We start from the raw sequence: 13,658 nt of genomic DNA on the forward strand, positions 1-13,658 counted from the left end.
TCGCCCTCCTGCCGGCCCCGCCCTCGCTCCCTCACCCCTCCCCCGCTCCCGCCTAGCTTCCCCGACAATCTCCTCGCGCTCCCGGCCCGGCACGCGCGCTGCGCCCGGCCGCCGCTGCCACCGCCGCAGCCGCCGCCGCTGCGGAGCTTTCCTCCGCGGTGCCTGGCTTCCAGCTTCGGGCCGGAACCGGAAGTTTAGGGGGCGGGGCCGGCGGAGGCCAGGGAACCGAAAACGCGGCCGAGCCCGGAGCCCGGAGCCGGAGCCAGAGCCTGGACCAGAACTTGGCCGCCGCCTGCACTGCCGCCGCCGCCCGCCTCTCCTTCCCCGCGCCGCCGCCGCCTCGGCCGCCACCGCCGCGAGCTCAACCGCCAGTGGTCCGGGGGACTTTGGGTGTCCGGGCTGAAGGTCGGTCCGGACGTCGGACCCAGCTCGGTTCCCGGACTGTCCGGGCGGCAGCGGACGCCGCAGCCGCCGCCTCTTCGTCGCCTCAGCCTGGCGTTTTGTTCCGAGAGACCCGAGAGGCGAGCGGAGCTGACAGTGATTTTGACAGTGATTTAAACCCGCTTTTGTTGTTGTTGGCTTTTCGTTGTTTGGTTTTGTGTGTTGTGCTTGTGTGTGGCGGTTTTTCCCCCGTGGTGCATTTTTTTTTTAATTGTTGTGCTCGCTGTTTTTATTTTTCATTTTTTTTCCTCTTTTTTTGACCCCGTGAACGCTTTTTTTGGTCGGGGCTTCCGAATATGTTTTATGACGGTTGATTTTACACCAGGAGGTTTGTTTCCGAGGAAGACCCAGGGAACTGGATATCTAGCGAGAACTTCCTACGGCTTCCCCGGCGCCTCGGGAAAATGGGAGCTGCTGCAAAGTTGGCGTTTGCCGTCTTTCTTATCTCTTGTTCTTCAGGTAGGTGCATGGAGCGCGGCGCGGCGGGGCTGCTGCCGCTGCCGCTGCTGGCGGCTGCGGTTGTTGTCGGGTCGACGAGCTTCAGCGGAGCCTGGGGAGGTTTCCCCCCACACCGAGCCCCTCGGCGGCCGCCCCCCAGGGCTGATTATGATCTGGAAATCTCCATGAATTTTCCTCGTTTTGAGTTAGGCTGGTAAGAGTGACTGCTCTGTTGTTGTGGAAGTGAGAAAGTCATGGTTTGTGGCCGTAACACTGGATGACAGCGCTGGTTGGGTTGCAGTTAAGCCGCAAATACCACAAGTGACAATTTATGCAAAGGTTTGAGACCCGAAAGGCGTATTCCAAAATGTCCTTTAGTGTGGCATCCTCCAAAATAAGGGTGGTTTTTTTTTGTTGTTGTTGTTGTTTGTGTTTTAACGTCTTTTAATTAGTGCTTCAGTGACTATCACAACAGAGATCAAGTCAGCTGCTACTTAATTTTGACCGTGAGAAACAATGCATTATATCAGCAATTTCATCTTGGTCTCCCCTCACGTTTTCTTCAACTTCAGTGTCCAGCAGTGTTAAAAATAGTTGTAGTTGTTGTTGTTGGAGTATTAGCAATAACCCAGTGCAGAAGAGGTATGCCGCTGTGTGTTCGTAATGTGCTGGCTTTCAACCACCATTTATGTGCTCTTTTCTGGCAGAGATTTTGCTTACCTACGGAATACTTATTTTAAACGCGTTGTATTGAAGCATTGTTTTCGGTTTAGAACAGCCCATTTGAAATTGTTCACACTGTCAGATACACTATAGTCTTCCAGGGTTGGAAGAATAATCTGGCCCATTTATATTTGAAATTTTGATTTTGTGAGAACGTTCTGTGGTTGCAACCAGTGGTTGGAAAACTAGTCTTTTGTATTTGAAATTCTGTAAATGAATACAGCATCTAGCTCAGAGGTGTGCAAATGTACCTAAGAGGAGAGTTAGTTTGATAGAAGAAACAATTTTAAAGTGTCAGTGGATCTATTTATCCTAAAATTCAATATTCAGTTACTAGGTTGTGAGATAGAATTATAGGGGGACAACGAATTGACAGGTTTCGTGGCCATGTCTTTATCTCGTTTGCCACAGGGAAATTAGAGGGTGGTAGTCTTTTCTTTGTGTACCTCTGTGGTGTGTGTGTTTGTGTGTGTCCGTGTCCACCCATCCTCCCTGCCCCCCTTTTTAATAGAATCTTTTGTAATGTATAGAATTTTGCTGAATGGTACATTTCCTTGTGGTTAATAAATGGATAAAGTCTAGTCTTATGTCTGTAGTGGTATTGATCAGTTCCGGGTGGGCTGAATGTGTTGTGAAATGGCGATCATTGCCAGAGATTAACCAACAGAATCATGTCTGTTTAAATGGAAGAAAGAACATGCTTAAGGCAGGCTGACAGTTCTTTTTGTGCACGGTTTGGGGAGGAAGATAAACAATGGTGTCTCTGAAATGAATGAATACTGGATAACATTAAACCTCTTGCTTTTGTGGCATAACTTAACCATGTAGTTTTAATTTTTCCTGTACTACTCTTCCTCTTCTGGCCCAATATGTTCTGGTTGGTGAACTCCTCTTGTTCTCATCCCTTTTTCTGATCTTCTGCCCTTGAGGAGGAGGGGCATCATGGCCACTGACCAAGGAATTGTGGACATTATTCCCTCCCAGACCCACCTGAGTCACACTAATTGGTGAAGGAGGCTGTTCTTGAGCAGTCTCAAGGTATTCTCGAAAAGAAGGCTGTCGCTACAAATCTTACAGCTTCCTCTGCTTGGCTTGGGAATAAAAAGAATTGAGCATTAGTTTCTTGTAGGATTATTTTCACTGAGTCAGGAGGTTAATAGCTAAAATTTTGAAATAAAGTAATTTTGTTGCTGGAGAGCACATAGATATTGCACTTACATTAAGTATCGTTGCATAGTTTTTTTTTTAAATAAGCAATCCTAGTTGAACTAAAATATAATTCTGTTGAAGATAATTGAAATAAATCTTAAAGACTTTCATCCATATTTATACATGAAGATTTTTATTAAAGTATCTGATTTTTTAAAGGGCTTTTGTTATGCATCAAATGCACTCTAAAAAAGAATTTTTATGTTTTTTTTTCCGAATTGATTTTTCTATGTAATATGTAATCTGACCTGCTGGAAGCATGAGGATGGCTATTTTTATGAGAATTAAAAATTTTTTCTGAAGTTGTAATTTTTTTTTGTTTATGGGTATTTGATTTTTTTAAAAATCAGGTGAAGAACAGTAGTAAAGAGCAGTTTTATTTCAGATGTTTAGGATGGATGTTTACTGTTTTCTTTAGTATTTTGTGGACTTTGATTTTTCATTTTCCATCCCATGGTATGTATACTGGAGACTGATTATGTAGACTATTCCTCTAGGATATAGCTAAGTGTATAATTCACTCCTCTCATTCTGGGGGAAACATTTTTGAGTTTTTCCCTCATGCTGAAATGCCTTCACATTCCCTTTGATTTTGAATTTTTTCATTACTCTTATCCTTCCTCAGGTTCTGTTTCAAAACACCAATCTACTTCTTAGTTGTTTTGTTTTTAAAGCATTATGGTTAGTTTGTATCATCCTCCAAATTTGTTAAAATGTGAGGATGAGTTTAATATTTGCTCTGGGACTTAGGTTTATCATATCTAGAGTGATGCAGCTATTGTGGTATTTGAGTTGCATTGGATAAGTTGAGAATTCTCTTGGTTTCTGTGGGAACTGGAACAGTCTGGTCCATATATTTGATGAAATAAGAAATGGAAATACAGTAATTTTGTGCATTTTCTTCAGTTCAGCTAGGCAGTACTGTGGGTGTATGTGTGCACGGATGTGTGTGTATGTGTGGTTGAGGGGTCATTGGCAGTACAGTGAATCTTCTGGGACTCTTCTGAACTTTGACTAACAAGTGATAGATATTACATGCTTTGTTTTCAAAGGCAGAATCTCTCAAATATAGTCTGTGATCAAATTCAAATATAATATCTTGGAACATTAAGACCAGAAGAAAAACAAAACAACACACTCTCCCTCAATTCATTTTTTTCTGTTTATGATAAGACAGTAGTTCTCAAGCTTGGGTGACTTTTGCTCCCCAGCCCTGCAGCTCTCCCCCAGGGGCCATTTAGAGACGTATTCGGTTGTCACAACTGCGTGGGAGGAGGGGAGGGTGTGCTACTGGTATCTAGTGGATAGAGGATGGGATGCTGGCTAATCATCCTATAATGTACAGGACAGCCTTCCACAACAAAGAATTATCTGGCTCAGAATGTCAGTAATGTTCAGGTTGAGAAGCCCTATCCTAAACTCTTAATTTTCAAAAGCATTAGTGTATTAGTAAAAGGTCTCTGCTCCCCCTCACACAGTTAGTCATCTAAATTTTACAGGTACATGCTATTGATGATCTCCAGTTGACCTTGTATTGAGAGTTTTCATTATCTTGTAAAATTAGAATGATTAGAAAAATAGGCTATAGGTATACACATTATTTCATCCTATTATGCTTTAATAAAAATATTTTGCTGACTGTTTTGAATAAACTTTCTCCAGTCACTTGTTATAATGGAGTACTTATGAAGACGGCATATTCATGGATATGATGAATGATTGGTCAAGGTATCAAGTTTAATTATATTTGTTTTGATTCAGTAGTTTCTTTGCAATAATAATCATCTTTAAGAATATTTCCTTTTATCCTTATTGAAATTACTGTGAGTGATGTGGTGGCAGCAGGTGTGTGGGGGTGGGGGAGGGAAGGAAGGAGAAGAAGGAGAGAGGGAGAGGGAGAGAGAGAGAAATTAATATGGTATCTGAAAGTTTTGTAAATTTTGTATGGAAGAAATATCTTCACTATTATATTTTACCTGAATGGAAAAACTGAATTTACGCCTTGAGTTTTGTTTTTTTTTAAGAGTATTTCCTTTACCTAGCAAACTTTAATTTTAAGAAACTTTTAAAGTAATTTCTTAATTACATAATTTTCTTGAGAATCATTATCTGGGTTTTGGTTACCATTAGACTCATTTAGGCTATACTGCTAAGTAATATTCTATGATCTATTGCAGACCGTTGTCCTTTTTGAGGTTAAAATTTGACCATAATTAAAAAGTGCTTACCTTGTTTTGAACTCTGGTTTTAAGGAAGTTAACCCAGCCAGCCAGGATAAGAATTACAGTGAAATACTTAAAATAAGTAGCACTAACCAATAGAGAGGAAAAATTCTGAAGTTGCTCCCACAGAAAAGTATACAAGTAAGTCTCATACTTCCTTTGTAACACATCTCCCCAGGCATATCTCTGGTACTAACTGACATTTTCACCTTTTGTGTCCATCAGACTCATTGTTTCATGAGAAGTAAAGCATAACTAAACCAAATGAGATTTTAATAATCTTTAAATTGTCTCTTTAGATTCTAAAACTATTTTGTTGCTTTTTTAGTTTTGTCATAATTCTTATTTCTCATTGTTGGTATCTCATAAATCTGTGATTTAAATTTGTCTTTTCATGCTCCCTAATGTTGCCACTATCATGGTGCCCCTCAGTAAGTTAGGTAAGGTTGGCAACATTTGATATTGAGGTCACTAGCATTCCTCAGTTTTAGTCCATATTCTGTAACTCATCATTTTTTCCATTCCCTTTCATTGTGATTCCCTTTCTACTTTCCTCTCTTCTTTATCTTCTCTGTCCCTTCTGTACTTCCCTCCCTATACTGTAGGCTGCTTGCTTGTGGAACCCACTTGTTCCTTAGTCTCAGGGATGGCTCAGGAGGGCTCACCCTTGGTTTAAATCTAAAGGGATTGAATTTAGAATGCTTGAGAATTGACCAGATAGTCTTTTCTACTGTTCTTTCATTTGTTGGTTTCTGGAATACCGCACACACTTGGGACTGGTGTTACTCTCTTGGAAACAAATGGCTTGAACTTTACATTGCTCTGATTCATATCCCTTTTTAATATTCTGTTTTTCTTTAACTCTTGCTGCTTTCAAAAAGTCTATCTCTGATTATTATTCATTCATCACTTCCGTTTAAGCCAAAATTTGACCAGACCAGAGAGTATATTTATTGCCACAGCTGGAACCACGTTAGACTTCCTCTGTGGTGTATTTAATTGTTAGGTTATAATAGTCATGTCTAGACAGAACATTGATTTCAAATTGACTATTGAACATGAAAGTTCCAGGAATAGTATATAGAGGAAGGAGAAGGAGAAGTCAAGAAGGTGAGAAAACTGCAGATAGCAATTGACTTTCCGTCATTCTCCAACTGTTCTGTTAGTCACTTTCATACACGCAACACATCTAGTGGTTACGCTTTGTTTAATAAAGGGGCCTAAAGGGAATGTGCTGTTGTTCCTGAGGTTGGATTTCTTAAACTATTAGTATGGTGACTTAAGGGGAAAAATGGGAGGTTCTTAAGCGGTTGTGGTGGTCAGTAGACTTGGGTTCTGGTGCCAGCACTACCACTGTACAGCTCATCTATCATTTCTCTTACCTGAATTATTGTAGTATCTTTCTAGCTATGACTAGCTAAGTTCCCTGCCACTAATTCCTCTTCCAATCCAACCACATACCTGCCAGACTGACCTCATTAAAAAATAAGTCTGAATATGTCACTCCTGCTTAAAACCTTTCATGGACTGTGAGTCACCTTTAACATAAAATCTGAAGTCTTAGAAGGGCATACAAGGTCCTTTTTCATTTAGATCCTGCCTGTTTTCTCTAACCTCTTGGTATAGAGGATAAGAGTATAGGCTCTGGAGTTAGACTTTCTTGCTTTTACATCCTCGCTTCACAACTTAACCTTAGGCAGATCACTTCACCTTTTGTGCTTCAGTTTTGTCATCTACAAAATGGGGATATTAATAGTGCCTACCTCACATAGTGGTTTGAAGATTAAATATCAGATAAATTCTAGGTATTCTGCTGTGGATCTTCCTCAGCATGAGTCCTATATTCCAGATATACAAACTCAACTTGCAGTTTCCTGAATGTGTCCTCCTTTATTGTATATTAGTATGGTACTTTTGTACATGTTATTTCTTTCTCCTTTACCTGGCTAACTCCTTGTGTTTAAGACTGAGAAGTACCACCTCTTTAAAAACAACAGTTCTCTGCCACTCAGCACGAATTGAGTTAGTTGATTTCTGTTCTTTATAAATGACCTTGATTTCAGTAATTAATGTAAATGTTTACTTGCATATATACAGTATAGACTCTGAGCTCTTTGAAGACATCTTCTCTTTATCCACAAACCCACTCCTAAAACCTGGTACACAATACGTGCTTAGCAAATGCTTACTGAATAAATGAAGTGACATTTTTTCATTTCTGGGCCTGAGTTTCTTTTGTGTATTAAAGCAATAAACTTGGATTAGGTGATCTCTGAACTTTGTTCCTACTCTAAAAGCTTTATGAATCTATAGTTCTAAGGATATAGTTTAATAGTGACATTTTATTAAGAAAAAGTGATTTTGCTGGTTGTTTTTTGAGTATCCTCAAGTTCTGCCCCCTTTTTTTAATGCCGTGTCTCGGTTCCTTAGACTAAATCTTTTAATATAATTTGAATTGTATAGATTTAGAAGACATAGTAGAGTGCTTCAAATTCAGTGGCTTTCAGCTTTTTTGACCATAACCCACAATAAGAAATACACGTTGTCGTGACTCAGTTCCCATATACATAAATATGTATGTGTATTTATCAGAAATAGAAGTTTCATGAACTTATTGTGTGCAGGACACTTTTGTTTGTTTTTATATTCTATTTCATTAACAAATTTTTGATTATGACCCATTAAGTAATTCAGTGACCCACTAATGGGTTCTAAACTCCTAAAAAATACTGGCTTTATTCTTTCCACTCAGTCCACTGAGTAGAGAAGGAAGCTGCCTACGTAAATATGTGCAATAAAAAATATGCGCAGTGGGCCTCCCTGGTGGCGCAGTGGTTGAGAGTCCGCCTGCCGATGCAGGGGATACGGGTTCGTGCCCCGGTCTGGGAGGATCCCATGTGCCGCGGAGCGGCTGGGCCCGTGAGCCATGGCTGCTGAGCCTGCGCGTCCGGAGCCTGTGCTCCGCAACGGGAGAGGCCACAACAGTGAGAGGCCCGCGTACCACAAAAAAAAAAAAAAAAAAAATATGCGCAGTGAAAAATATGCTCATTATTTAATCTGCAATGGAGAACTTGTGCCTAGGTGCAGAATATAGGGAAAACTGGTCCCAAGGGAGAACATGGACCTACCCTGACTGAGCTCGTATCTCTCCTGGACTAGCTGGATGACTTATGCACACACAGAGGTGCTAAAACAAAATTAGATTGTAATTTGAACAGTTCAGATTTTTTCATTTAGGAAAGGCTTGTTGGAGGAGATAGGTCCCAATAATAGGAAAAAAAAAATGTCTTGGCAGGAGGTTAAGTATCTTAATATGAGGGATTAGGAACAAAATGGAATGAGGAATACAGAAAGCATTTGTGAGTAAACTTGACTATGGATGGAAGGCAAGTTGAAATGGAGGAATTTTTGACTAAATCTGAGGAACAGATTTCTGTGATGAAAAAAATGTTTATAACCGCTTGAAGTAGAACAGTCTCAGTCGAGAGGGTTAAATCCAGATGAAAAGTAATTAAAACCAAGAGGAGGTACGCGGGTGGATGTTGGAGACCCTGATAGATGTCCCAAATACTTATAGTATGTGGACTATAAAATAGAAAAACAGCCTGAAGATTAAGGTAGGATGGTAGCACTACTAAGTAAAATTGGTAAAGAAATAACATGCCAGAAGAAAATAGGAAGCACTTTCATAACTAAAGAAATTCTACAGATAGAGATGAATTTAGAATATTAAGCATGAATGAAAATATAAACAAAGATTTGGGAAAATAAGAGTTCATAAAAAACATGAGAGCATATAATATTCTTTAACACACATACACTGTATGGTGGATATGTCTCCATTGTGAGGTTGAGTTAATTCTAAGCTCTAGTAGCTCAGTGTGTTTTTTGTGTTTAAATAATGGTCAGATTCCAGTAATTGCAGTGATTGCTCATACTGGTCATTCAGATTATATTCTTTGAAATCTGTGTGAGGCATTTTCTTCACAGTAAATTATACTGTTTTATAAAAGTAGTTTTAGAAACTTTTCTGAAGTTGGTATATGTGATTCAGACCTGAATCCTAAACCTTTTCAATACCGTTCTTTTGGACTAGATAAAAGTATTTTTTTCTTTGGCTGACTATCAGTAGCTGTAATCATATTAGGAATCATTATATTCTCTAATGTTGCTGAAGAAAAATAAATGTAAAGCAATGAGATAATTATTAGGAGGACTCGGGGGGATTGCCTTTTTAAAATGAATCGTCTTTACATATCATAGTAATAAGGCTATCTTATCTAAAGCTTTTGAGAAAGGATTTTTTCCTACTTATGATTACTAACTATATTTTATAGAAATGAGACCTCTACTGGGAAAAATCTGTTGGTCTTCACATCTTTATGATTTATTGTAAATCAAGCTTGTTCCAAGTCATTATTTCCAGAGGAAGAGGCATGGGCAAGTTATCAGATGTTGGTAAATTTCTAAAATGCTGAGATTAATTTTTTAAAATTTGTAAACCAAGATGTAGTAAATGAAATAATATGCCACATAACACAGTAGCTGGTTCCTAGTAGATCTTACATACATGTCAGTTTTTAACTTATCTTTAAAAACGTAATATATAAAACATTTAAATATACAGATTCAGTTCTTGGGAGGTTTTAAAAATTTGCTAGTAAATTACTTATAAGTTAATATGAAATAATATTCTGACTAAACGATTCAGCCAAAGAAAATATCAATAACGCTGCCAAATAGGTGCCAGGAAACATCTAGAACATTCAGCTATCATAATTCTTTTACAAAGTTCTTTAAGGTCTCATTGTTCTAGCATGCGTTAAAAGGAAACGTTGGCATTAAACCTTCATCTTTATGTATTTGTTGGAATTTAAAGTATTTCTCATAGGAAATTTCACCTAAACCTTAAGTGTTTTAAAACTTTTCATGTAAAATCTTGAAAGATTCTCAAGTCAGTTTTGGGGTACCAGTACCAGCTACCAGCCACAAGCTTCATAAACACGATCAGTGGAGTTTTGAGATCAATATTTTGAATGTGGTATAATATTTTGGACTAAAACTTAAGAGTCTCTCATTTAAATTCCTGCTTTCCTACTGACTCTTCTTTGACCTTGGTAACCATGCAGACTTTACTCATCACTAACTTAAAGAGGATGAAATAAGTATTCATTCATTTAACAAATAAATATTGAACTACATGCTAGGGGTACTGCTAGGTGGTTGGGATGTAGCAGTGAACAAGACAGACATGATAATGCCCTCACAGAGCTTACGGTCATAAAGTAAGTAGTCAAATGAATAAAATAATTACAAATTGTCATATGTGCTCTGACAGGGTTCTGAGAGGGTTAACTCTTTATTTGCCTCATGTCACCTATCACAGTCTCTAATTATTCAGTTTATTTATCTACCTATTTATCATCTACTAGAGTTATAAATCCACTACTAGAGTGTAAATTCTGTGAGAGAGAGTTTCTCACTTATTCATCACAGTACCCCCAGGTCATGGCACGGTTTCTGGCACAGAGTAGAAGCTCAGTAAATATTTGGCTGGCTGCCTGAAGAAATGAATGCAAGGATGGGACTGGAGAGATAGATAGGGACAAGATCCTGCAAGGCTTTTGATCTAAGCTGGGAAAGAGAATAAAATCCAAAGGGCAATGGAAAGCAAAGAGCTTTAAGGAGGAGCTTGACCTGGGTTATGTGTTAAGATCACTGGCAGCTATCTGGAAAATATATTGGAGGTGTGTAGGAGTGAGGAGGTGAGACCAGTTAGGAGACTGTTACATCAACCTAAGCTAGAGAGACTCTCTAAGATCCGTTCTAGCTTTGTATTCTAGAACTTGCCTACACTTACCAGTCTTCCTCTCTTATTTTACTAGTTACCCCATTTTTTCCCCTACTTATTATTACTTAAGAAAAATGGATAGCTTATTGTGGATGTGAGAACTGAATACGTCTCAAAAAAAAAAAAAACCTCAAAAACAGATAAAACACAGACCAGAGGTTATTGAATTTTTGTGACAAATGCCTATCTTTAGATTCCATGCACCTGCTAATTTATATTCTTACTAACCATTCCTATTTCTCTCTGAAACTTTGGCTTTACTTCTTTTCAAATGCCTATTTAAAAAAAATAATGTCACCTCTTTATTGTTTTAACATGTAATATACGGTATTGTTGATATGGCTGAAGATTTGGAAGCGAAAACTCAGCATATTTTGTATCTTAATTCTTAGGAATTTGATATCTTTATGGGTTATCAAGGTCTTACAATAAAGACTGAAAGGATAAATAGTTAATACTGTGGGCTATTATTTTTACTCAGGGCTATTGCCTCTGTTAAGTAGTTAGCTTGAATATTTTTATCTGAAAGATTTCAAGCCTCTACTGTTAGTGGGAGGGGGAGGTGGTGCTTGGCACAGGGAAATCAACTATATTGGCAGAAGTTCAGCAGCATCATCTTTGACTAGGGAAAAACTGCATTATTACACAGAGATAAAGCCAGAAGAGACGTTAAACTTTACTGAATTTAGCAATATAATAGTGGCTGCCTCTTTTCATTTGGTTTCATTTAGTTTCTTTCGTTTTGGAAGTAGGTAAACCTAACTGCCCGTCTTTGGTTAGCCAATCTTCTTCTCTAAAGAAGTGTAGCTTCACCCTGTAAATATTACAGGCCATTTTATTTATTATGACCTTAAAGTAGTTCTAGAAGAAGAACTGGTCGCTAGGCTTTGTGCTACTTGGTAGTGGAGTTTCATACATACAAGGTTAGTGAGTAGAATTTGCTAATTAATTTTTTTTTAAGCTAAGAGTTGAAATTAACTTCTGTAAGTACATTTTAAAATGGTTTGGGGAGAAATGAGAAGTCAAAGCTAAAAGAAAATGATAAAAAATGAGTAAGGGCAGTTGCAAGATATTAATTATTCAAGATGAGCATGGTAATAGTAAAGCAATTTGATAAGTAGGCATTCAGAAGAAGAATAAAATCCCTTTCTAAATGACCATCCTTTTATTCTCTATAGATATTGCATAATAAATCTTTCCAGGTAACCTTTTAAAATATTCTGTTCTTTAGTTCTTTAGAGGTACATAATACCAGTTTGGGTGTTGAATTAGGAAATTAATTGCTAATTTAATTGTTTGTTAAAATGTAAATAGAGATTGCCTATTAGCTGAGAGGGCTAGAAATAATAGAAGCAATTAAATTAGTAGGGTTTAACTGCTGAGAGGACCTAACAAACTATCAGGTACTATTTTCTCTATTAACTGTCTCTGTCAGAATCATTTTTATGAAGAATATACTACTCAAACCGAAGAATAAAATAAAATTAAAAGCTTAGGGTCAGAGAAGAATATTGTTACATATTTTTTCTTTTTGAATCAGTGAAGGGTAGTTTTGGTCTTTTATCTACAGATGTTTCACCGTTGTAGCCCAAGAATAGCCCTACATCAAGATTTGTAATTCTTAGTCTAGCAACATATATTTAGCAACCCTGATTAAGCAGTATTTTTATAATTGATATCTAGTCTTATTTCCATGATACGGAAAGAAATCAGCTAAGAGAGCATAAGAGTAGATGAGACTAGTCTGTTATAAGATTATAGAATTTTCTACCTTTGGAACATGTGGTTACCCAGCAAGGACTAGTTACAGAAATAGAAGCTAATCTTTTTTTTTTTTTTTTTACATTTTCAACTTTATTAGATAATGCCAAAGGAAATTTCTTTTTTTTTTCATAATCATAATAACTTTATAATAATCATAAACTTCATAGTAGAGTTACAGAAGAGAAAAGATTGATAGGGTTAACTCTACTTTGTGTCCACACTTTTTTTTTTCTGCTTTATAACAAATTTAATCAGTTATATATATACATATGTTCCCATATCCCCTCCCTTTTGCGTCTCCCTCCCACCCTCCCCATCCCACCCCTCCAGGCGGTCACAAAGCACCGAGCTGATCTCCCTGTGCTACTCGGCTGTAGAAGCTAATCTTGTTGGTACAAGCGTAGCTGTTGCTTGCAAAGAATGGTTTTCTCAAAAACAAACAAATAGCAGTAGGTCCTTCATTTCAGATTCAGTGAAAGTAGTTAATTATGCAGTTTGGGGGCAGGTATAGTAGAAACAACAAACATTCTGTAGGGAGAAAACTTATGTGTTGGGCCTTTCTTTACCATGGTGTGATATACCATGTGAACTTGAGAAAATTCCATAACCTTAGTTTATTCATCTGTAAAATGGAGTTTATAATACTGCCTCACAAGATTACAGTGAGGATCAAAGACTGCATGCACAGACATAAGCACACTCATACATGTGTGTGTATATATATACACACACATACATATATATGAAGCTTTTAAAACTTCATAATGTTATTCAAAATATTTGTAATAAATGATTTTTTTCAAGGAGAGCAATAGGAGAGGTTCTAGTGAACTGTAATAACACTTTTAATTCAGAATTTGTGATTCTTCATCAGTAGACATTTATCTTTACCCTGTGAATAAAGGAATTAATTCTGTGAACAACTGAATATAAAATCTTAGAAGAATGTCTATTCCTTACAGTGACCCATAGCTCCTACAAACAAATCAACTGTTTCTTATTCCTCCAAA

General features: G+C 37.8%; 1 protein-coding gene across 1 annotated transcript in view; it reads left to right on the top strand.

Moving 5' to 3' along the window:
- The first annotated feature begins 830 nt into the window (after positions 1-830).
- Positions 831-13,658, top strand: part of ACVR2A (activin A receptor type 2A) — an 83,851-nt gene continuing 71,023 nt past the window's right edge. Inside the window, exon 1 of the mRNA XM_079710352.1 lies at positions 831-900. Within this exon, the coding sequence (XP_079566478.1) occupies positions 846-900 (55 nt within the window). The 5' untranslated portion in view covers positions 831-845. The remainder of the gene's footprint in view (positions 901-13,658) is intronic.

The sequence above is a fragment of the Hyperoodon ampullatus genome (genome assembly GCF_949752795.1).
Source record: "Hyperoodon ampullatus genome assembly, chromosome: 8".
NCBI classification, from domain to species: Eukaryota; Metazoa; Chordata; class Mammalia; order Artiodactyla; family Ziphiidae; genus Hyperoodon; species Hyperoodon ampullatus.